At 44.3% G+C, this 22,807-nt stretch overlaps 6 protein-coding genes across 12 annotated transcripts in view; 4 read left to right on the top strand and 2 right to left on the bottom strand.

The window, feature by feature from the left end:
• The window catches only part of LOC108045648 (furin-like protease 1, isoforms 1/1-X/2), a 138,707-nt gene extending 135,908 nt beyond the window's left edge, over positions 1-2,799 (top strand). For all 5 annotated transcript variants that reach the window (XM_044458738.1, XM_044458735.1, XM_044458737.1 and 2 more), the window contains one exon: positions 1,625-2,799. In XM_044458738.1, the coding sequence (XP_044314673.1) occupies positions 1,625-2,373 (749 nt within the window). In that variant the 3' untranslated portion in view covers positions 2,374-2,799. The remainder of the gene's footprint in view (positions 1-1,624) is intronic.
• A 334-nt stretch (positions 2,800-3,133) lies between these two features.
• On the top strand, positions 3,134-5,302 carry LOC108045650 (myogenesis-regulating glycosidase). Its single transcript, XM_017125036.2, has 2 exons — positions 3,134-4,931; positions 4,997-5,302. Exons 1-2 carry the CDS (start codon positions 3,158-3,160, stop codon positions 5,194-5,196), a joined length of 1,974 nt encoding a protein of 657 aa, XP_016980525.1. The 5' UTR covers positions 3,134-3,157; the 3' UTR covers positions 5,197-5,302.
• LOC108045649 (cytadherence high molecular weight protein 2) lies at positions 5,217-10,158 on the bottom strand. Of its 3 annotated transcripts, XM_017125034.2 has the most exons (7): positions 10,035-10,158; positions 9,770-9,955; positions 9,266-9,711; positions 9,035-9,106; positions 8,627-8,975; positions 5,553-8,562; positions 5,217-5,491 (listed from the first exon to the last, which is right to left on the bottom strand). In XM_017125034.2, exons 2-7 carry the CDS (start codon positions 9,882-9,884, stop codon positions 5,332-5,334), a joined length of 4,152 nt encoding a protein of 1,383 aa, XP_016980523.2. In that variant the 5' UTR covers positions 9,885-9,955; positions 10,035-10,158; the 3' UTR covers positions 5,217-5,331. The 3 variants fall into 3 exon arrangements, with proteins under 3 accessions (XP_016980523.2, XP_016980522.2, XP_016980524.2); XM_017125033.2 differs by having other exon boundaries at positions 9,770-10,123; XM_017125035.2 differs by lacking the exons at positions 9,770-9,955; positions 10,035-10,158 and having other exon boundaries at positions 9,035-9,137; positions 9,266-9,367.
• Positions 10,159-12,023: 1,865 nt separating this feature from the next.
• LOC108045661 (zinc finger protein Xfin) lies at positions 12,024-17,047 on the bottom strand. The gene is made up of 5 exons (XM_017125049.2): positions 16,783-17,047; positions 16,398-16,717; positions 16,262-16,342; positions 14,502-16,044; positions 12,024-14,445 (listed from the first exon to the last, which is right to left on the bottom strand). The coding sequence occupies exons 1-5, from the start codon at positions 16,909-16,911 to the stop codon at positions 12,205-12,207; spliced, it is 4,314 nt and encodes a 1,437-aa protein (XP_016980538.2). The 5' UTR covers positions 16,912-17,047; the 3' UTR covers positions 12,024-12,204.
• Positions 17,048-17,071: 24 nt separating this feature from the next.
• Positions 17,072-20,867, top strand: LOC108045662 (zinc finger protein 271). The gene is made up of 6 exons (XM_017125050.2): positions 17,072-17,285; positions 17,359-17,861; positions 17,922-18,179; positions 18,357-19,206; positions 19,617-20,165; positions 20,236-20,867. Exons 1-6 carry the CDS (start codon positions 17,166-17,168, stop codon positions 20,767-20,769), a joined length of 2,814 nt encoding a protein of 937 aa, XP_016980539.2. The 5' UTR covers positions 17,072-17,165; the 3' UTR covers positions 20,770-20,867.
• Positions 20,868-20,985: 118 nt separating this feature from the next.
• On the top strand, positions 20,986-22,721 carry LOC108045665. The gene is made up of 5 exons (XM_017125053.2): positions 20,986-21,435; positions 21,488-21,984; positions 22,039-22,213; positions 22,274-22,465; positions 22,529-22,721. The coding sequence occupies exons 1-5, from the start codon at positions 21,261-21,263 to the stop codon at positions 22,717-22,719; spliced, it is 1,230 nt and encodes a 409-aa protein (XP_016980542.1). The 5' UTR covers positions 20,986-21,260; the 3' UTR covers positions 22,720-22,721.
• Positions 22,722-22,807: the final 86 nt, after the last annotated feature.

The following is a 22,807-nucleotide window of genomic DNA, read 5'->3' as shown; positions in this document are numbered from 1 at the left end:
AACAAACTAAAGCTAGCATTTCTCTCTGTGCATTGACAAGCAATCGAAAATAGTTGAATTAACCCCTAATTCCCCCCGTATATACTATGGGCACTAGCAGCGAACAAACAAGAAATATTAACCAAGCCAATACATAAACACTCATAAGTATTTACCAAAACTTCGGCAAGTACCAAAATAAATTATGTTGAACAAATTTCTAAGTGAGTTTGGTTTGGAACACAACAAACTTCTGCTCCTTTCCACGTATTCAGATGCTCTTCATCGCACACGCAATTTTGGTTCATTTATCTTTGAGAACCAGAATACACAAGAAATTAAACTCTAAAGCATAATTACTCGATCAAGTAATTAGAGAAAAAGCCAAATTAATATATAAGCCTATACTTAATGAACCATTTGAAAGATAAAAACAAAACAAAATACAAAAACTGGTACTAGGGCATGGGGTAGAAATTAGCAATTATATATATTAACTTTAAAACCACGAAATTGTAAAGTAACATTGGAAAAAAAAACACTAAATTAATGCTTGCAATTAATAAAAAGGAAACGAAATGAAATTAAGCTTTTTTAAATGTAAAGTAAACGAAACAGAAATTAAACACTTAAATTAGAGAAACAACCTCGTAGGTATGATAAAAATTGAGAATGCCGCAATTGAAACTCGATACAATTTTTTATGTACGTTTGTGTATATATCTATCTATATAATATCTATATGATTAATAAATAAATGCATCAAAACCGTAAAAAAAACAAGTTTCGTTGAAGCCATTTATTTCCAACAAAAAATTCAAAGCAGCAAGCAAACATGCTCAAAAAAACTAAGATCTATAGGATGAGGGGAGACGCTCTCTGCCGTATTTTACCCACTGCAGTTCAGAGTTCACAAATTCCCATTGAGGTTTTGAGATTGCAGACAAGGTGAGTGTAGTTCCATCCTAAGTATTGTTTTGTTCTTCTTTTTTGGTTTTAACGGAAAGTTTAATTTCCCCTCACTGCTGTGTGACACTACCCACTTTCTAATTCGTTTATTTCGTTACGTTAACTTTTTAACACAATAAAAACCTACATTCTCATGTTCATGCTTAATGGTTTTTTGGTGGAGGTACAGTGAACACACCTAAGCTGCCATCCTCAATCACACACTGGCTTTTATGATTTTTCCTTCTGTTCTTTTTTTTTCGAGCATGTTTTTCCGGCTGAGCTTGCTTTGAACACATCTTTGAATTTTTTGTTGCTAATAGATGTTTTTTTTGAAAACAGTTTTATTTGTAATTAAATACTTATTACACATGATATAAAAAATAAGATGTTTAAATAATAAAGTAAATAAGTATTTAAATTATCCATTATCGGACTTATAATCTAAATAATTAAAGACATGTAATCCTTTTCGTTGCCATTTACTTTTTATATATGTTTTTTTAAAGCTCTCAACACCCAGAACACAGCTCATTTTGGTTTTGTTAAAGTTCAGCTAAGTTTTCATAACATCTGTCTAACCTACTAATTTCCAACTTTTCTGCTTCCACTAAACTTTCGCTGAGGTAAAGCACTCTTTAGACCTTCTGATTATATATATAATTATTCTAATGTATTTTTCTCTAAACGTCCGCAGAGTGCAATGATTCCTCTTATATGTTTGAGGACCAGTGCTATGATGTCTGCCCGGTGCACACATATCCACTTGATAAATTGGAATCGGATGAGGAAGAACTGGACGACGATGTGAGCAGGGGTCCTCTCAATCCCTACAGCAGGCCCACCACCAATCATCCCTCGTCCATGTCCAATAGTTTGGACGGCAAGCAGGATCCTCTGCAGGCGGAGGATCGTCGTCGTCGTCGTAGAAGTTATTCCGCTGGCGCCCCGCTCACCCAACTGGTGGAAACGCCCACTCGGATCTGTGCCGATTGCGACCGGAGCTGCCTGGCCTGTCATGGACCTCTGGCCTCCCAGTGCAGCACCTGTTCCCCGGGCAGCCAGCTCCGGAAGATCCAGAACGATACCTTCTGTTATGCGTATGTGGTTCGCAGCACGGGAATGGCTTCTGTGGAGGACATTTCCCAGGTGGGTGAGCGAAGTACCCTGCACTACTTTACGGCCACTACGGTGCTCCTTCTGGTCGCGGTGATCATCACCCTAATGGGCGCGGTAATTGCTGCCGGCATAGTCTACCATCGCAGGGCAACGGCGCGATCCAACGAAATTTACTCCCGAGTATCTCTGATGACCGGCGACGAAAGTGACTCTGATAACGAGGACGAACTATTCAGGGCCCATTTTCTGGGGAAAAAGAGGGATGTCATCGAATATCGCGATGAAGCGCCCAGCGAAGAGAAAGAGATCAGCCATTGGGTACACTAGATAATCAAATTAAATTATTAGTTTCGTCATGCATTTAGCCACCCTCATAACCACCAGAAATATTATATAAATCTTCAGCCGAGGACAATCACATTTTCGGTTTATATTATTTTATATTCGACGGCATTACAGCTCCTTGACTTAAAGCCAAAATAGTTTAAGTCTTAAAAAATAAACTAAAGAGAAAATCAAAACTAAATATATGAATATTTATGCATTAATAAAACTATTAGAATTTAATCACTGACCGCTTACTCATTAAAATCCGGAAAAATACCAAATTGTGTATGCATGACGTATAAGCAACAACAATTATATTGTTATTTAGAAACAACTGTTTACAACTTGTTGAGAAAGGTAGCACTTAAAGAAATCTTCAAAATGTTTAGAAAGATAAGAAAAGTGATAAATGGAATTGTAAGATTACTTTGAAGCCGTCCTTGACCATCAGATCCCCTTCTTGAGATATCCATATTCTGTTGTCATTCCGCACTTTCGGAGTAGGTGAACCGCAATCTCAGTGCTAACAGCAATCAATTAGCTAATGGAAATTATACAAGCCCAGGTTGCGCCTTAGTAGGGAGGGCTTATCAGCCGGGTTATCACGGGGCTGTCTAAAGTGTTCTCCCCAGGTGAGAAATGTGTTGACAACACTCAAGAGTTTTATTTGTATAATATGCTGACCATAGGTCTCTTTAGAATTTCCTCGATTTCCTTATCGCGGCTATATTAGGAACATCGACTGGCACCTGCCCGTTAGTTGGGTTTTGTGAAACGGACGAAAATGAGGCTTGTTATATTACCCCTGCTGTTGGTATCTTGCTGCCTCTGGGAGGTGGTACACAATTGCGCCAGCATAGAGCAGCGCTACAAGTTCCCAAACAGCAATATCTACGTGCGGCTCAGGCGAGGTGACAAGTTGCAGTATGAGCTGATGAAGGGAGAAAAGAGCCTGCAGACGGTGACATTCGATAACTTTGAGAGCAGCGCCAATCTGGTGGCGACCAACAGTGGAGGCTACACGCTCACCGATGGCACCACTACCGTGGAGTTCACCCTGGTTAAAAATGGCGTGGTTTCCGGCACCGGCAGTGAGATCACCCATGTCAAGATCTCCCGCGATCAGGTCCTGCAAGGTAGCCAACCCAGGGATTGCTTCCCGCTGAACACCGGAGAAACCCACTGGTTCAGTGGTCCGGAGCAGAAGCAACACTACTGGCCCGTAGAGCGGCAGAGGCACAGCAACTACTCCTACCTGCCCAAGGAACTGGACAACTTTGGAGTCGGTGAGCGTTACTGGCTGAACGGCAACGGAGTCTTCCTGTATGTGGAGAGCAACACGCCGCTGTTTATTGACCAGAATACAGCGGACTATCCGGATCAGCTCTGCCTGAGTGCCACCAGTGCTCTGCCCTACGATCCCCGAGTGACCTCCGCCAAATTCGTGTACCACGTTGCTGTGGCCAAGGATGCCAAGGCAGCTCACAAGTACGCGGTCAAGACTTTCCACGGACAACCGACGGGCTTCCCCGATGAGCGAATGGTCAGACATCCCGTTTGGTCCACTTGGGCTCTCTACAAAGCGGAGGTTTCCGACGATGTGGTCCGGGACTTTGCCAAGCAGATCCTGGATAACGGTTTCAACAACAGCCAGCTGGAAATCGATGATGATTGGGAGGATTGCTATGGAGCCATGACATTCAGGAAGAACAAGTTCCCCGATAGCAAAAAATTGACCGACGATCTCAAGGCTTTGGGCTTCCGCGTGACTCTTTGGATTCATCCATTTATTAACAACAACTGCACGGCCATTTACGAAGAGGCCAAGTCCCTGGGCTATTTGGTGCTGGATCACGAGGGTAGCTCCGATACGCAGTGGTGGAACAGTAAGCCGAAGGATGCAGCCATTCTGGATTTCACAAAAACCGAGGTTCAAGAGTGGTTCAGCAAACGCTTAAAGCGTCTGCAGGATGAGGATGGCATCGATAGCTTCAAATTCGACGCTGGAGAGACTAGTTGGTTGCCCAGTGATCCAGTTTTGCAGGCCAGCAGTTCCATGGTGACTCCTCTCCAGGCCGTGGGAGATTACGTACGAACTGTGGCTGCTTTCGGGGACATGGTGGAGGTGAGATCAGCCCAGAATACCCAGGATCAGCCCATTTTCGTGCGCATCGTAGACAAGGACTCCGAGTGGGCCTGGAACAATGGCTTGCTCACGCTGATCACTTCGATGCTACAGATGAACCTCAATGGGTATCCTTTCGTGCTGCCCGACATGATCGGTGGTAATGGCTACTACGAGAAGCCGCCGACCAAGGAGCTCTTCCTGCGTTGGCTGCAGGCCAATGTCTTCATGCCTGCCCTGCAGTTCTCCTTCGTGCCCTGGAACTTTGACGATGAGGCCATAGAGATCAGCAAGAACTTCACCGCCCTGCACGCCAACTACACTCCATACATCATGAAGCTCTTTCAGCGAGCCGTGGACTCTGGAGAACCGGTGAACGCTCCGCTCTGGTGGATCGCCCCCACCGATGAGGTGGCGCAGTCCATCTACGATGGTGAGTGGTCATCATATTGAGTAATATATTATATATATTTATATATATTTTTTTAACGCCCGCAGAGTTCCTCCTTGGCGATGACATTATCGCTGCTCCCATCGTGGTCGAGGGCGCCACCAAGCGGGACATTTACCTGCCGGAGGGCGAGTGGAAGGATGGCAATAGCGACCAGGGGTACACCGGACCCACGTGGGTGATGGACTACGCCGCTCCCCTGGACACTCTGCCCTACTTTATTCGCGTGGGATTCCAATTGGAGTAGAGCCGGAAGCATTCCTCACATTTTGCTTCTTAACATTTATATTTTTGTACAAAAAAAGCCAACACAACTTATAAGTTAAACTAAATAAAAAAAGGTACACAGTAAATTTGGTAAAATTCAGGGAAATATTTTCTCTTAAGCCGGATGCCAGTTTTTGTTTGGATGTGAAAAGTCACCGGATCCTGACAATGAGTCGAGGGGAAATTTGGGAGATAGGCCACTCTGACGGAACTGTCCGTACTCGCGTTCGAATTCCATGGCGTCCTTCGTCAGGATCTGCCTCAGGTCAATGGGACTGAAAAAAACATTTATGTACTTATTACCAAAAGAGATATTAATGATAGACGAGGACATACTCGACTTTAATGTTATGCTCCCTCTCCACATTCCTTTCGTACATTGCCAGCTTGAGGGCATGCACCCTCTGGGCAGACCTTCGCCACCGCTTTTTGTAGCGTTCCTTCTCAAGGGCAAGAATATTATATCGGCTGTTCTGGGACCTCAGTTCCCCAAGGACCTGCTTCAGATCGCCTTCGTCGGAGCCTCGATCCTTTAGATCTTCGATCTGCTGTTCCATGGCCGCTAGGCGAACCTTAAGTTCGGTTTTTTCGGTGGACAACTGAAGGTTTTCCTGGCGCAGCTCCACACTTCGATCCTCGAAAAGCCTCACCTGATCTTCCATCTCCGATTTTAAAAGGGCTATGTGCTCTTTCAGCTCCTCGAATTTGGCCTCATAGTCAACGCCCAGTAAGTTTGTTTGTTTGCTAATGAAAGTCTCATCTAGATTCGGATGCTCCTTGATCAATTTGTGCTTATTAGACTCTTGGTTTATCATCTCCTCCAATTGATTTTTGTAGTTCAACTCCTTGATAGCCAGTTCCTGCTCAAATAACTCCATTTGTTGACTTCGCCAAGACTTGATTCGCTGACCTACTGAATCTGAAATATTCGTAAGCTGATCCGTGTCATCAAATTCCTCAGAGGTGTTTAAATCTTTGATCTGTCTTCCAGAATTGTTTTTCTTTTCATAATTTAGAGATACTACTTTCTGGGCTTTTGTATGTTCTTTAATCAATGGGTTCTCATCTACGGGATTTGATTTTTTTATAACTACTATCTTTCTTTTAACATCTACTACTTCTTCAGGTGGATTTACGTTTTCGCTGTGTTCTATGTTGTCAAAAATTATAGATTTTTTTCTGATTACTTTCTTTTTGACTGGCTTTACTAATTCCTCTTCTTGAGTTTCAATCTGAGGATCTTCCTTGATGAAAGTCTTTTTTAATTTCTTTTTTTTGAGGACTCTTACATCCCGCGGTTGAGAATTTTGATTAATAAGCTCAGTGGACATCACATTACCCTCTGATATTGAGATAAATTCTTGGGAGCTAGTGAGTTCCACCTGAATTAATTGCTCCTCGCTTGAAGTAGCTCTCTTCTTTGTTTTAACTTGCGCATCCCGCTGATCGGTTCCTGTGTATATCATCTCAGTGGATTTTAAGTTCGCCTCGGATGGAGTATACTTCTCGGACTTTTGAAGGGACAACTGGTTTACGTGGTCGTCGTCTGACGGAGACCTCATCTTTTTCTTAACACTACCTTCTTTAGAATGAGTAAAAGTAACTCGGACATCCCGATGTGCTGCTTCTGAATAGATCATTTCAGCAGATCTTAAATTGCTTTCCGACAGTGAGATATATTCCTCGGAGCTCCCTATTTTCATCTGGTGCAACTGATCGTTGCCAGACATTGCCCTCTTCTTATTTTTTCCCAGATCCCCCTGAGACTGACATATAGTTATTTCCTCCAAACTTGAGTTTTCGTATTGGATGCTTTTTACCTTGTCTTTCGTGGATTTTCCCAGTTTCTTTTTGGGCTTAGAAGGCTTATCCTGACCGAGCGCCAGCTGATCCTCGTAGAGGATCTCGTCAAGCTCGGCACGGCAGGTCTCCTGCAGAAACTGTTCTGTTTCACCCAAAACTTGTGTCTGTTTTTTATTAACCTCTACCCAACGGGCTCGAAGGCCTAGGTCTCCCCTTGATGTTTTGAGACTCCTGGTTTGCTGGCTACTTGTGGATATTTCCTCAAAGTCTTCCAATTCTTCGGAAAGTAATAATTTTGATTTGGTTTTTTCGGTACCTATTTCTTGTGGTTTTATAATCTTTGGGGCTTTAGGCTTCTTAGGAAAAACATGGCCGTAACCTAGATCCTCATCAATCTGTTCGTAGCTATCATTCACGAATCCTTTACTTTCTGATTGTTTTTCATAACCAAATTGGTTTCCTAAATTAGATTGATTTTCATGGGTTAAGGAAACTTCATTAAATTCTGTTTTTGACACCTTTTTTACGTTTTGTTTTATTTTCGGCTTGCTGATGGTCTGTTTTGATGATTCCGGTATAGCCTCACCAATGATGTTAAGATTGCTTTCATTTTGTAATACTTCACTGTCCAGCTTTTTGGTTTTTCGTACTTTGCTTTCCTTTGGCATTGATGAAGATTCCTCGATCTTCCGCCTTCTTATAGACTGCAGTTCAGCTTCCTTTGCTTGTCTTTTTTCTTCCTGCTCAAACAGTTCCAGGGATGTCAGTTCTCCAATGTTATCGTAATCATTTTCCTCCATAGGTTGAATGTGGTTTTTGGGCTTCTTTATTTTTAATTTGGAAGATTCTCTGAGCAACTCTTTCTTGGTAGATTCAAATTTATTCTTCCCCTGAGATGTTGCTTCCTTTTCGAACTTTCTGCTAGCGTACAAATCGGCATGTTCCGTTTCGAATTCATCTGACTGGTTTACCATTTTTTTAAATTTTCGAACAGCTGGCTTTTCTAGACTACCATTCAGATCTTCACGAACCACTAAAGCGGAAAAGGTCTTGTCTAGGAACTGCTCATCCTCGCTGTCCCTTTTGTGTTCCTCACCCTGCAATCGCGTAAATTTCTTTCGCCTATTTTGAGCCCTTTGAAGATCCGCTGAAGCATCGGAGTCGAGGCCACCTTCTTTCAGCGAAGCTGTGCCGCAGGATCCTTCCGATACTGACAGCTCGGCACCTACATTCAGACTGGCCACGGAGGCAGTGTCGTGGGATAGTGAAATGACCTCAGGATCCTGTCGATCCTTTGGCAACTCCCTGATAACGCCGCTCGCGATCGAAGGCGTAGACTCAGCTTCCTCTTGCCCCTGGCGTGATAATATTGTCCTTACGTCCACACTAAAAGAGTACTCCATCAGAGGCGGTTTGGGTTCCCTAGCGCTGTCCGTTCTGCCAAATCGATTGAAGGAAAATGAGCCGTTGTAGGTGTACTTTCGATTGTCGGAGAAGAAGTTGTCTGGCGGCAGCAGATTGCTAAAGTCCATGCGGTAAGTGGCTGAAAAAGAATTAAAATAATCAATAGTTATATCTCCACTAGTTGAACGTATGGTTTTACCCACCTATCGCCGATCCGTTCATGTACATGTTGATGGGCAGGTAGAAGATGCGCTGGAAATAAAGTCGCATGCTGCGCAAGGATGTCTTGAAACGCAGTCCAAGGACGTCGTTGAGAATGTAGGAGTCGGACTCGTTTAGCTTCAGCTCAATGTTGGTCACATTGCCCACAAAGTCGAACACCAGGATAACCGAGCCGGGTCCCTTTCCCTGGCTGAGTGACTTCACCAGCCGGTTCACGTTCTTCAGCTGCTTCAGCTGCAGCACCACCTCGATAATGTCGCAGTCGATCAGCGGATCATTGCCCACCTGCAGCAGGCCCAGTTGCACCAACGACTGCACGTAGACGTTGGCCTGGAATAGACAGTAAACTCTTTATGCCTGAGAAATTGAATTCGAAGACCTGCATTTACCTGCGACTGGAGCATGCTGGCAGTTATCGAGTGTCCGGGCGACTGCATCGGCGGCGTAGGCGGCGTTTTTTGCTGATAGAGCACCATAAATAATTAGTAAAAACTGTATTTTATTAAAATAATTTGATACACATTTAGTAATATATTTTTAATAATAAAAGTTTGCATTGAACAAACTTCAAGCGTAATTGCATGATACCAATTTAGATCTTCGTGTATAGCTTTACTTACTTCGGTGAACTGCATGATGTGATCAAAATCCTTGGTATGCAGGATGGACTTCTTGATGATAGCCAGCATTAGCAGGACCTCCGGCTTGTGAGAGCGGAATTCGCTGCTGATGCAGATGAGCTTGTGCCAGAACATCTTCAGATGGGCGCCATTGTGGCTGCCCGTTGTGCTAAGTACCGGAAGTCCTCGCACAGGAAGAAGCAAGCTGCCAATGGACTTGCGCTCAGCACCACCTCCTCGGCAGCCAGAGAAGGTAATCTTCACGGGTCGGTGGTCCGTCTTGATGCGCTTGATCCCGGCCAGGTCGCACTCCCAAATGCAGTTGCTGTTGAAAATGATGGTCTCGGCCGACTGGGTGCCCTCCACCTCAAAGTCCACCGTGTTCAGGGCGGCGTTCATCACTATCTGCTCCCGCTCGCTGCCATCGCGGCTCACAAAGTTGATCGCTGCACAGAGGATACATATCAATATAAAGAACTATTCAAATTCCAAGCCAAACCATACCTTCGACCACGTGGAGAAGCACACAATAGACCTGGTCCGAATCCTTGTAGCTGCCATTTCCGCTTCCACCATCGCTGGCCGTCAGCGAGCGGGACGCCTTGTAACGCTTGACCATCGTTGTGTTTGGGGATTTGATGATGGCGAAACTTAACAATTTTCGAGCTTGGAAGTTTTAAGCTTTTAAATCTAAATTTAAACGTGGGCGTTCGCGAGTTCTAGTTCATCTAGTTTCTGTTATCAACTGCTCCACCTTTCCTGTATTTACCTCTGATTGTTCGTAGTTTAACGTGGCAGTTCACTATGAAAGGAGACATCAAAGGCTACTTGGTTTGGTCGTCAAGGCGACGTGGCCAGCAGGTGGCAATATCGCAGGACAAGTGAAACAACCCCTGAAAAGACGGAGGGTGTAAACCTGCAGTGCCTCTAATTCTCTTTTAGTTGGTGGGATCCCGCTTTTGGCCAGTTGCAACCAATTAAGTGATAATGTCATACCTTTTTTAAAATAGCTTGGCATTTAAAGCATTTCTGCAAATAATATTTTTGCTGGGTAACTCAGCTTAAATAGGACCCCTAGAAAAATACCGATAATTTTTCCGTTCCTAAACAAGCGATTGCCAACACTTATTCGAATTAAGGGGGTTTGGTATTTAATTTGTTTTTCCTATTTTTTTTCTGAATGTACAACATTTGAAGAATGTTGCGTTAAAATTTTATATTGATCCGAGTAAAACTTCTGAAGTTATGGGCAGTTGAACATATGTATCTCAGTCACTTTTTAATATTTTTGGATGCACATTTGAAAACATATTGTTTAAATGTTGAATTATCACATAGGAATTACCCTTACCCCACTTAATCAATTAATTATTGCTTGCTTGGGAAAAAGTCGGAGAAATTTATTTGTATTATCAATTAATTAAAATTCGTAAAAAAGTTTCTTCTAAAAATAAAAATTGCAAGCAATGCGCCAAAATTAACAAAACTCAGTCCGAAATTAATCATGGCATTTTTCTCTAAAGCAGCAGCAGCGCCTCCAATGAGAATGATCGAAAATCTCGGTTTTGCGCCGCATTTCTATGGAAAATTGAGAGACTTCTGGATTTAATACACCAGGCGACCAGAACCGTCTAGCAGCTATAAAAACAATTCTAAACGACGTTTACTTAGAGATGTGCGCGTGTTTAGTTATTTCCGCTCGCCCCATACAAATATAACGGATATTCGTGCCTGGCGTGCCGAAACCGTGACACGAACAAAGAAACAAGCCGTTCGCCCATCTCTAAGCTCACAACATAGTTTCAAACTAACGGTTGCCTTCCAGAGAGCTGAATTCCTATTGGTCAACCAATAGGAATCCGTGATGTGGCAGCCATTAAGCAAAAGAACAGTTATTCGGTGGACATTCGCTCAGATTTCTAGTTACTTGTTAAGCTTTCTGTTCGCCTGGTACCTCAAAATCAGGAATTGCCTAGTTTGCACGGGAAAAATAAATTTTGTCGGTCCATATTGAATGGCAAAATCCAGATTTTCGATTTCAAACACCAGGCCAACATAAACATTAGTAGGTGTCCTACTTTCAGATTTCTGCTCTCAGGAGGGGCGTAGTCAGAATTTTTACAACAGGGATTAAAGTTGGTATTTGGGAACTTTTGACCCCCAAACCCCTGCTCTGACTGACTACGCCTTTGTGTGCTGGAACAAAACTAACGGTTCTTTCTCGAGTATTCTGCAAGCTTGCGTCCTATTGGTCGACCAATGGGAATCCTTCGTTTGGCAGCCATTATGATAAGAACCGCCATTATGAAAAGAACAGTTGATCGGTCGACATTTGCTTAGATTTCTAGTCACTTTTTCAGCTTTCTGATTGCCTGGTACTTCAAAATCAGAAATTGCCTCGTTTGTATGGGACAAATATGATTTTGTCAGTCCATTTTGACGGGCAAAATGTTAATTTTTGATTGCAAACACCAGAAGAACATAAACTTTAGTAGGTATCAAAATCTCCGATTTCATGGTTTAACAGGGGCTTACCAGAATCTGGCCAAGGGTGATCAAAATCGCTAATTGGCAGTGTTAAATAACAGCAGCCTCACAGAAGTATGTAACAACCAATGCATAAACGCTGCCGAAAATTATTTAACACTTTGCAGGCCTTAAGAAACAGCAGCACAAAAGTATGCACCGTAAATTAAAGATCAGATCGAAACTTAAAATATGAAAGCAAAACCAATAAAAAAAATTAAAAACAAATATATTCGCTTTATATTTAATTATTATTTTTAATGTCGCCTCTTAGATATACATAAAATCTAAGCCAACACTTGAGTTAACTTAACTTCCCACTTTTTTAAAGTTTACACCCACAAAATCCAAACTAAAAAATACTTCTGAAAAATTAAAAATAAATAAATTAAAAAGGGATCCGTTACTCATTTCTATATAGTAAACTGTTCCAGAACCGTGCGTCGCGGCGGCTCCCCTGATTCCTGTCCTTCGTCGTAGTGGCTTTGCTGCATCCGATGGTTCTTGAGGGCCGTTCCCTGGATAAATCGCTCCCCACAGACGCCGCATTGGTAGGGCCGCTCGCCAGTGTGCCGACGAATGTGGAGGGTCAGATCGTTGGACTGCGTGAAGCTTTTCTCACAGTAGGTGCATTTGTATGGCCGCTCTCCGCTGTGGATGCGCATGTGCTGCTGCAGTTTGTAGGAACGGGCGAATCCCTTTTGACACACGGTGCACACATGGGGCCGTTCGCCCGTGTGCGTCCTCCGGTGGCACTGAAGGTCGGAGGATCGGGGAAAGGCCATTGTGCAGTACTCGCACTTGAAGGGCTTTTCGCCGGTATGGCGGCGCATATGGATAATCAGGTTGGAGGAGGAACTGACCGCCTTGCCGCAGAAAGCACACAGGAAGCGCTTGGGCTCCTTGGGCGATGTGGTTCTATTGGAGACCTTCACTAGGTTGGAGCCTTTGCCATCGGGCCCATGGAATTTCTTCGAGTGAGCCGTGAGACGATCTTTGCGGTTATATTTCCTTGGGCAAAGTCCACACTGAAATACCTGGCACTCAGCTTTTGGCTCATCTCCAGACACCTCCTTAGGTTCATCCAGATCTTGATCATCTGTCTTTTCATGTTGCAATTGCATGTGCTGCAGCAGGTTGGACTCCCACATGAACTTATAGCCACACCGAGTGCATTTGAACTGCTTCTCCCGATTTTCGCACTGAGTCTTCTTATGATGAAAAATTATTTCCGGGCAGACGCTTTTGAAGATGCACATGTCACAGCCGTCGGGAATCTTCTCCATTCGGTGCATTGCCTGCTGGTGTTGATGTAGCTCGAATTTGCGCGAACATCGCAGTTGGCACATACCGCAGGTGTAAAAATCAGGGGCTCCAGGTGGTTTTGAATGTGTCCTGCCATCTTCATCATCAGTCTCTGAGTCATCTAGGTCCATCTCGTAGCCCATTTGGTTTGTAATGGAGTAGTTTTGAAGTGAGGTGAGCTCGTGGTGACTTCCTGAGGGCATGGTTTCGAGGTGCAGACGCAAAGCTGCGATTGTGGGAAAGCTAACACAGCACACTCGGCACTCCACTTTTTTGCGACCCCCAGGATTCCCGTAGGAATCTAAAATTGCCTCCGCATAAGGCAATTGGCCAACACCTATTCCATGGCGCGCGATGTGCTGTAGAAGATTGGCCCAGCGATAAAAGCGACGGGCACACCAACGACACCTGAAAATGTTTGACTCCTGGGCGTGCATCAGTGTGTGGCGCGTGAGGTCCTTTTGCATTTTGAAGCTACGATGACACTCCCCGCATTCAAGGTTCCCATCAGCTTGAGAGAATTCATCTGGGTTTGGAATTTCGAATTGCTGATGGGATAAGTTCACGTGGAGCTTCAGGTTCTCCCGCCACCGGAAGCGAAGTGGACATTTGCGGCACTGGAAAACCTTCTGCGGATTGTAGCACAGTGTCCTAGAGTGATGATCAAGCAGAGATTCGTTGACGAACCTAACTTGACAATGGGAGCAAACAAGGAATGCTTCCTCAAACTTGTGCTCTTCCAGTTGGTGGGCAAACAATTCATGTTTTCTTCTTACAATCGTCGAACAGAGGTTGCAGGAATAGCTTCTTACTGATATTTTCTGCTCCTGATCGGATTCAGAATCAGTTTCACTACTGTCGAGACTTAGTTCTAGTCCCGCTTCGTTGGTGATTGAAATAAAACGATCCAACTCCAATCCTTTATCCACATCAGCCATAATTTTTCCGGCCAGAATATCTCTTTCTAAAGCAGTTTCTAGTTCCGGGTAAAAAGATTTTGAGGCACTGGGAATATCTCTTTCTGCGGACAAACTTAATCCGTATTGATGCGACTTTAGGTGGGTCCGTAGATCACTGATTTTTGAGTGGCGCGAGAGGCAGATCATGCACTGAATCAACTTGCAACCATGAGGTCGACTAAGCCGCGACAGAGCCATTCCTTCCACAACGTTGGCGGTGGTACGCTCTTCCTTGAGGGTCTCGGGTTCGCCGGCATGCACTTTTAAATGTGATTTAAGGCCATCTTTGCGGTGAAACTTGCGATGACAATGGGGACAGTCAAACTGGGCTGCCGACTGAGGTTGATGTAAACGCTTGTGACGGGTGAGGTCTTTGTGCCAGATAAATACCTACACAGAAAATTTAAGTTGTGCGATTTAAAAAATATGACTGATAGTATGCTTACCTTATCACATTCATCGCACTGAAGCTTGCTGACCGAATAACCTTGTTTGCCAGCCAGTGGCTCTTCATCTTTCTTTACGTCATGGTGTGTCCTCAGATGCTGCTCATAGTTTGCCTGCCACACGAATTGGAGACTGCAAATCTGGCAGTGAAAGCGAGAGTGTTTCTGGCCGCAGCTGCGCCTACGGTGTTGATGAAGTAGCGCTTTGTTTACGAAACCAGAACCACACTTTTCGCAAGAACATGGCAGATCAATGGATCCCTCAGAATGAATGCGATTTTGATGCTGCATTAAGGTCGTCAGGGTACTCGTAACTGCTCCACATAGCAGACAGGTATGAGAGAGATTCTTAGTCTCCTCATCGCTTTGTTCCGATTCAGAATCAAAGAGATCCAGCTCTTGGCCACTTTCCGTGCAGGCATTGTAATAACGATCGAAGTCCTGGACCTCGAAATCCTCACCAATGCGGGCGGCCAGATCCGCGGTAGTGCAGTCCAATCCATTAGGGTAAAACGAGCGAAAGAAGGACGAATTGAACTCCGGGTTAATGCCATTTAAATCCAATTGGTGTGTGGTTAAGTGAATACGAAGTCGCGCCAGGCTGGGTAGTTGAGCATCACACAAAGAGCACGATATTTGCCTGGGCGTTGTTTCCTCGCGGCTATGGGAACAGGCGTGTCTCTGAAGGTTTTCCGGCCACATAAACTTTCCAGGACACTTACGGCACCGATATCGCTTTATTTTGCTGTGGCAATGGGTTATCAAATGTTGATTGTAGAGTGTTAGGCAGAGGAAACCAATTTTGCAGAAACTGCAGCGTTGCCACGGAAGCGATGGGGACTGTGAGTGCTCCTCCAAGGTGTGTTTCACCAAGCGATGTTTGCGGCTGAAAGAGTCATTGCACACAAAGCAATTATATTTAGCCTCCAAGCTTTCACAATTATCATCTGAATCACTGAGTCCTAACTCATAGCCGTGAAAATTTACAACGCAGGCATATTTTTCTAAATGCCCTTCGGCTATGTTAGCACTGATCTGTTGCTTGATAATATCCAAGTCACACGGCAATCCAGAAAAATGCTCCCTGACCACATCACTATCCTTTCTCAAATTGACTAAGGTCTCCAAGTCCACGTGACTTTTTAGGTGACTTCTTAGCTCCTCTATTTGCTTGCACTTTAGCCCGCATAATTTGCACTCGATTTTTTTTAATCTGCCGGAGCTGTAAAGACGCTCGGCGAAACGCCACTCGTATCCGAGCTGAAGAGCCTTCCATTTGGCTTCTCGTTTCTTGTGGCAGCGAAGGTGGAACATGTACTTGTCCTTGCGCAGGAATCCCTTTCCACAGGTGTCGCACACGTAGGAGACCTTCTCGAAGTGAATCCTAGCGTGGCGCTGCATATCGCGGAACCACGAGAAAGTCTTTCCACATACTCCACAGGCGTGGCGGCCATCTGTGGTCATCGACTGGCTTTTGGCAGGACCAGGCGGACGTCCTCGACGGCGTTTGATGGGTGTTTCAGATTGTTCAGATGGTTTAGCACTGAGAAAAAAAGAATTTAGTTTTGAGATTTACAAGGCAATTGGAACAAAATGTAATATTTAAGACACTGGAGGAGTTAGACTTCGTCTGATTTATGTTAATAGCCAGTACAGCTAATATATGACAGCTATAACATAAAGTCATCCGATTTTGATAAAATGCAAGGTATTGCTTACGAAAAAGATGCTTGATCGTATCAAACACGACGTTTACTTACTCCTCCTTTTCGCTTTTCACTGGCTGCCTGACTTTCCGAGAGCTGCGTCGCAGATGATAGGGCTTATTATCCACTTCGTCCCTATAAGGAAATTTTATATTACCCAAGTTTCCTTGGAAAACTGAAATATACCTACTCTTCGCTTTCCGCTGCATCAGCGAAATCTGCATCGCTGTCGCTTTCCGGCCTCCACTTGAGCTCTAAGGCACCCATTCCGGTGGCGTCCACATTCACCGCGGACTTGTTGCCCTCATCGTCAAGGTCCACTTCGGTTTTTATGTAATGCTCCTGGGGAATATCGATGGGCATTTCATCCAGGCATTCCCTCAGGCGAGCCTGGAGCTCTCCATTGACTTTTCTGGCCTGCTCCACAAAGGCGTGGGCGTTCTTTAATCTTGTCCAGCAATCTGTGCAAAGATGCTGTGGTAGATTGTCTTCAGAGCTGTCCCGCTGGGCCTATAGTTCGATTTTTCAAGATATAGTTGTTTATAATTCCTAATTCATATATGATGTTTACTTACATCGATTTGAGTAAGTTCCTGGAGCACATCGTATAAACTTTTGGAGGCGTCTCTGTCCAGGCAAGTGGATAAGGGCAGTAAATTGTGGCTTTGCAGGGCACACGTTCGGCAAATATCTGATGGAAGCATTTTGCCGACAATTACCTCATTATTAACAATGGGAAATTGATAAAAAACTGGGCAAACCAATGAAAAACTTCCGGAGATCAAGGAAAATGCAACAAGAGCCCTTTTTTTAGGTGTGACCGTTGCGAACCCCAGCTGTTTACAATTGGAAGCCTTCGCTTTTCAACACTGTTGTCTCAGCTGTTTATTTGGCAGTTTTTATCAGACACTTTTCGCTATTGGATTTATCAAAGTTTAAACGAAATAAATGTTTAAACATGACTCGGACATGTAGGATATGTGGCGGCGACGACGGTCGCTACTGGATTGAAACGCCGGTGGAGAAATACGCGGAGAAGACCTTCGGCCAGCTGCTGCTCGAGTTAACGCGGATAGAGGTGGGTAAATTGTCCTTTTGTCAATCAATTGCCGCCCGCATTGATGTTAATTAAATTTAAATGATATTTAAAGGTGGCCATGGCGCAGGCGGAGAAGTTCCCCCAGTGGCTGTGCATTGGATGTGCCGAGAAGTTAGAGAGCACTTACGATTTTGTGCTGCAGGCGCGGCAGACGCACGAACTCTGGCTGCAAAAACTAGAAAACTCTGTAGATCGGATGGACGACATGGAAGGACCAGAGGCCTTGGAGTGCCTCCGCGAAACACCAATCCACCTGTTCGAAATAGAAGGCGTGACCATCAAGACCGAGGAGCTGGCTCCCACGCACCTGGTGACTAAGGCTGATCCTCTAGTGCGCTCGCGCTTTGTCAAACGGAGCATTGTGCACTTTAGCGACTCGGATGATGACCAGGACGATGTGCCCCTGCGTCAGCGAAAGAAAACTAGTTCACTCTGCGCCTCTGAACCGCCAAGGCAAAACGTTTGCGAACTGTGCAACAAGGCCTTTAGATATGTCACCAATCTGTATCGGCACAAGCAGAGGGATCACGGCCTTCCTTGCAAAAACGGAGAAGAGTGAGCTAATCTTCCTTTGAGTTAATATCCCCACCTACAAGATCTGTTTTCTACCTAAAGCTTTGATGATAACTATTACAAGTGCGACCAGTGCGACAAGTCCTACATATACGTGATGGCGCTTGTAAAGCACAAACACAAAGAGCATGGAGCTAGTCTGTTGCCCACCAAGATGTCCAGGAGAAAGTTACCCGGAAGGCCAACGGCATTGCCCGAGGATGGCTGCCCAACTAGTCCAGCCTCCACCTCTGGAAACTCCACTCATCGAAGCAGGACCAATAACGACACCCTCGTGCACAGCATTATCAAAGCAGTAGAGTAAGTCTATTGTTATTATTTATTATGCTGGTTCCAAATGTGTCTCATATTCTCAGTAGTTAAATTCCGCTCAGGAAGTCTATTGTATCTATTATTGTATTGTTCATAAATTACCTTCTTCCCGCATCTTTAGTATTCCATAATATCAACTGAATATTTTATTAATCTCTTTTACAGACTCTCGGATGAAGACGGGAACAGCAACGTGGATAATTACTACAAATGCGATAGCTGCAGCAAAAGCTATAAGTACATCGTGAGCTTGATCAAGCACAAACATAAGGAGCATTCGGACAAACAGACGGACAAGCATTCGGAGACAGAGGACGATCAGCCACTGCCCTCGACCTCCTCCGCGGCAGTTGCCCGAGCCGCCAAACCATCGAGGATTAACCGACGAGTCGATGGCTTCGATTACCATCGATGCGAGCCTAATGGCGCCAAGGAAATTAAATGTATGATATGTTTGCGACGCTTCACCAAATTGCGAGAGCTCAGGGATCACTTGCAGAAGCATCCCACTGACTTCGATTTTGAGGCGCATGGCGAGCCCATTGAGCGCATTGCGGAAGGTTTTTTTAAGACAGCCGTGGAGTCCACGACGGAGGGTTTGAAGCGGAGGATCTTTCGAGATCTCAGGATGGGTGTTTATGGACGCTACTATTCTATAACAAATCAAGCTCGTTATGAAATGACACTAGACAGCTCTGATACGGACAGCGATGGCGAGAGTGAGGAGGATGTCGTTATCCGGCGAAGCTATTCCTGCGAGCTATGCGACTCCCCGGAGACCAGGTGGCCGCGCAAGTATCTACTGCACCAGCACCACCGGAAGGAGCACACCTGGCTGGATGCGCCGCATGTCTGCCAGCGCTGTGACTCGCGGTTCCTCAGTGTTAGGTTGCTGGAGCACCACACAAGCCAGCTGTGCCAGAACACTCTGAAGCGATTCATGTGCGACAAATGCCCTCAACGTTTCTTTTGGCGCCGGAATCTTCGTGCCCATCTCGTCGAGCACAAAAGCAAGGTGAGGAGCTGTACAGATCAGAGGATAATAAGAAGCTATTTTTTAAGAACTACCACAGCATAAAATAATTTTTAATTTCCTTGTTCTCATTTTGTTTTTACTGCTTTATATCGAAGAATATAAGTGACATTTTTTCAACCAAATCTCAAGCACCAAAGAACCATAAGTTAATGGCTTTAATTTTTAGTTGTAATTGGGTTAAAAATCTTAAAAGGGGAAAAATAGTTTTCTGTGATTGGTTTTTAATGTATACCTTTTACAGCTAAGTTATAATTTAAATTGGGTAGGTAAAGGTCACTGGCTTTTATCAATTAAGAGACCAGGAGTAATTTCGTACATTTACAAAACTTTATGGGCTTGACAAAAATACGAAAAATTACTTACAAACCTTACTCTGATCCATATTTCAGCAAGAGACCTACCCGTGCGATCTGTGCTCCCGCAGCTTTCAAGACAAAAGCGCCGTGACCAAACACAAGCTAATGATACACCGGGATAGCAACATGCAGCTCTTTCCCTGCCGCTGGTGCACACGGACCTTCTACCGCCCTGCCCTGCTGTTCAAGCACCTACAGCGGCACGGATTTACTGGCCATGACCTGCCGCTGGCTGAAACTTTGCTGGCTGATGCGTCAAAACCGGCAGGGCCGAAGAGCATCCAGTGCAGGATGTGTGAGATCAAGTTCATAAGCGTGGCGGATTTGCGCCGGCACATATCCATGCAGGGACACAGCGATCAGCCTTCAGCCTACATGATCAGCACTGCAGCTGGATTTGAGCTGCTTCTTGAGGATACGGACGACAGTGATGAGGAAAGCTCTAATAGATCGTACACCTGCGACCTATGTGATATGATCTTCCGGCGCCGACGAGAGTTGAGTGAACACCAGTACTCGCTTCATTGTTTCGACAAGCTTCCTTATTCCTGCGACCACTGCATTTTCAAGACTGTGGATAAAGTAAGATATTTCTTAAACAGTTATGTTTCCCGTGCCTTTTTTAAATTCGTTTAATATAATCTACTTTCAGTACATGCTGGATCAACACCTTCGCACCCAATGTTTGAACAACGAGAAAAAGTTTGTCTGCTCGCGCTGTGGCTACAAGTTCATGTGGGAGGAGAACCTAACCCAGCACCTGGCCACCCAGCATCCCAAGCAACCTACAGTCTTAGAGCAGCAGCCACCGCTTAGGAGGAAGAGACGCTTCCGCTACCCGTGTCCCCACTGCTGGCGGTCCTTCGTTGTGGAGCCAAGCCTGCAGAAGCACATAAGGGACATGCACCTGGCCAAAAAAAACCCAGTCAAGAAGTACCTTTGCTCCCTATGCGGCCTGGAGTCGCTGACGCCCAACAAACTAAGCATCCATATGCGGCGTCACATGGGCGAGAAACCCTTCAAATGCGATCTCTGCGACATGCGCTTCACGGTACACTATGAGCTTAAGGTGCACCACCGGAGACACACCGGCGAGCGGCCCTACCAGTGCAACTTTTGCTCCAAGGACTTCGCAAGGCAGGACAAGCTGAAGCGGCACGTCCTAACCCACAACGTCAAATCGTAGGATAATGATTCGAGGACTAACTGATAAATAATGAATAATTCTAGGGTAATTTTCATTAAGATCTAAGTCTGTTGAAAGGACATTACATACACATTTTACTTTCTGACTTTTTCTTTGGCAAGCAAATCTACAGAAACCATATTTGAAATAGTTGATTTAAAAAAACGATTTGAATGACTTTAATGTGATTGGGTTCATAATTGGGTTTTATTTATTATTATTGTTATATTTCATTATAAGTATATTCCGAAAATGCTGCTTGCAAGTTGGAAAAGTCATTATATTAGGCACCATAAAAATTAAACGTCTTAATAGGTATTTCTAAATACATTTTCTCTCTTAAAAGTTAAGTTCACCTTTATAAAAGTAAGAGCACGGCCGTTAAGAGCGAGCTATAAAGAGCTTTTATTCGGTGAAACATTTTGTGGGGTCAGTAAGTACTTGAAAGGCATAAGTATCAGACGCTAGCGCATCTAAACAAAGATACTATCATGGCAGACCAAACAACACCGAAGTGGGTGAACCAAGAGCTTTTCAATGGGTTATTGGAACAAAATAACAAGAATTTCAAGGCGATACTAACATTTGTTCCCACATCGGCGATTAGTAAGGGCGAGAATTATTTGACGATCGTGCTACGTATACAAATTCAAATGCAGCTAAAAAGTGAGTAGGAACACCGAATGTCTCTTATCAAATGATTTACGAAAAGATTTAGATGACAGCACAGAAGATGTCAGCTTCATATTAAAGATTCCTCTGGTTCCGGATGATCAGGAAAACGATTTCCACGATATGTTCGATACCGAACTAAATATGTACGACCATCTGATACCAGAATTGGAGGACCTATATGCCAAGAACACTTCCCTGTCACCGAGATTCAAGCCGCTGCATTTTAAGTTTCCTGGGACTCCGGTTAAAAGCGACTACATTTTGTTGGAGGATCTGCGAAATAGGGGATACAGAAATGCTGACAGAATTCAGGGCTTGGAGCAGTTCGAAGTGGAGGCAGTGCTTAAGAAGTTGGCCCAGTGGCATGCAGCCTCTGCAAAACGAGTCGTTGAGCTGGGAGAGTACGAGCAGGGTATCCGCGAGAGTTACTTCACGACCGAACACCAGAAATTGTTGGATGAATTCAACATCAATTTCTGTATGCCATTCTTGGAGTGCATGCAGCAATATAATCTGAATCCAGGACAACTGGTTCTAATAGTAAGTTTACGCTAGTTTGTTAAACATTTTTATAACAAACAATTTATTTTTCAGAGCGACTACACATCGCGTTTGACGGATCTGAATATAGAGTTTGGTAGAAATGATTCTATGGAGTTGAGTGTCCTAAACCATGGAGACTTTTGGTGCAACAACTTTATGTTCAAGTACAAAGATGGTTCAGAGATTGAAGATGTTTGTTTCGTTGATTTTCAGCTGCCTAAATTTGGTAAACTAACGGATAGCCCCAAAAGAAATTTATTTAGTATATATATAATTTCATTATTAGGCACACCAGCCCAAGATCTTCTGTGTCTGCTGATGACCTCCCCCAAGTTCTCGATCAAACTGAATAAGTTCGATCATTTCATAGAGTATTATCACCAGCAGCTCGTCCATCATCTCGGTCTGCTCAACTACAATAGGAATGCTCCCACACTGGCTCAACTTCACACCCATCTGCACAGATATAGTCTCTGGGGTAAGACCTCGACCCGAAGCTTATTTCAGGGTGATTTTCAATTCAAACCCCTCGTACTTGCAGCTTTTATATGTGCTCAGCGTATGCTGCCTATAGTGCTGCTCCCGCCCGATGACGATTCGAATATAGGCAATATGATGGGAAACTCGGAGGAGGCAATAGCATTCAAGCGTAAGATGTTTCTCCTGCCGGCTTATGTGGATCAGATCAAGGTCATATTGCCTTGGCTCATTAACCGTGGTTACATAAGATAAACCGGAAATAACTATAAATAGATATAAAACAGAGCTCAAAGTGGAATAGAAGTATTAAAATGAGCAACTTAAAATAATCCAATGTAAA

This window comes from Drosophila rhopaloa, unplaced genomic scaffold (genome assembly GCF_018152115.1).
Source record: "Drosophila rhopaloa isolate 14029-0021.01 unplaced genomic scaffold, ASM1815211v1 contig_167, whole genome shotgun sequence".
Lineage (NCBI taxonomy): Eukaryota > Metazoa > Arthropoda > Insecta > Diptera > Drosophilidae > Drosophila > Drosophila rhopaloa.
This window is presented reverse-complemented; position numbering and strand designations above follow the sequence as displayed.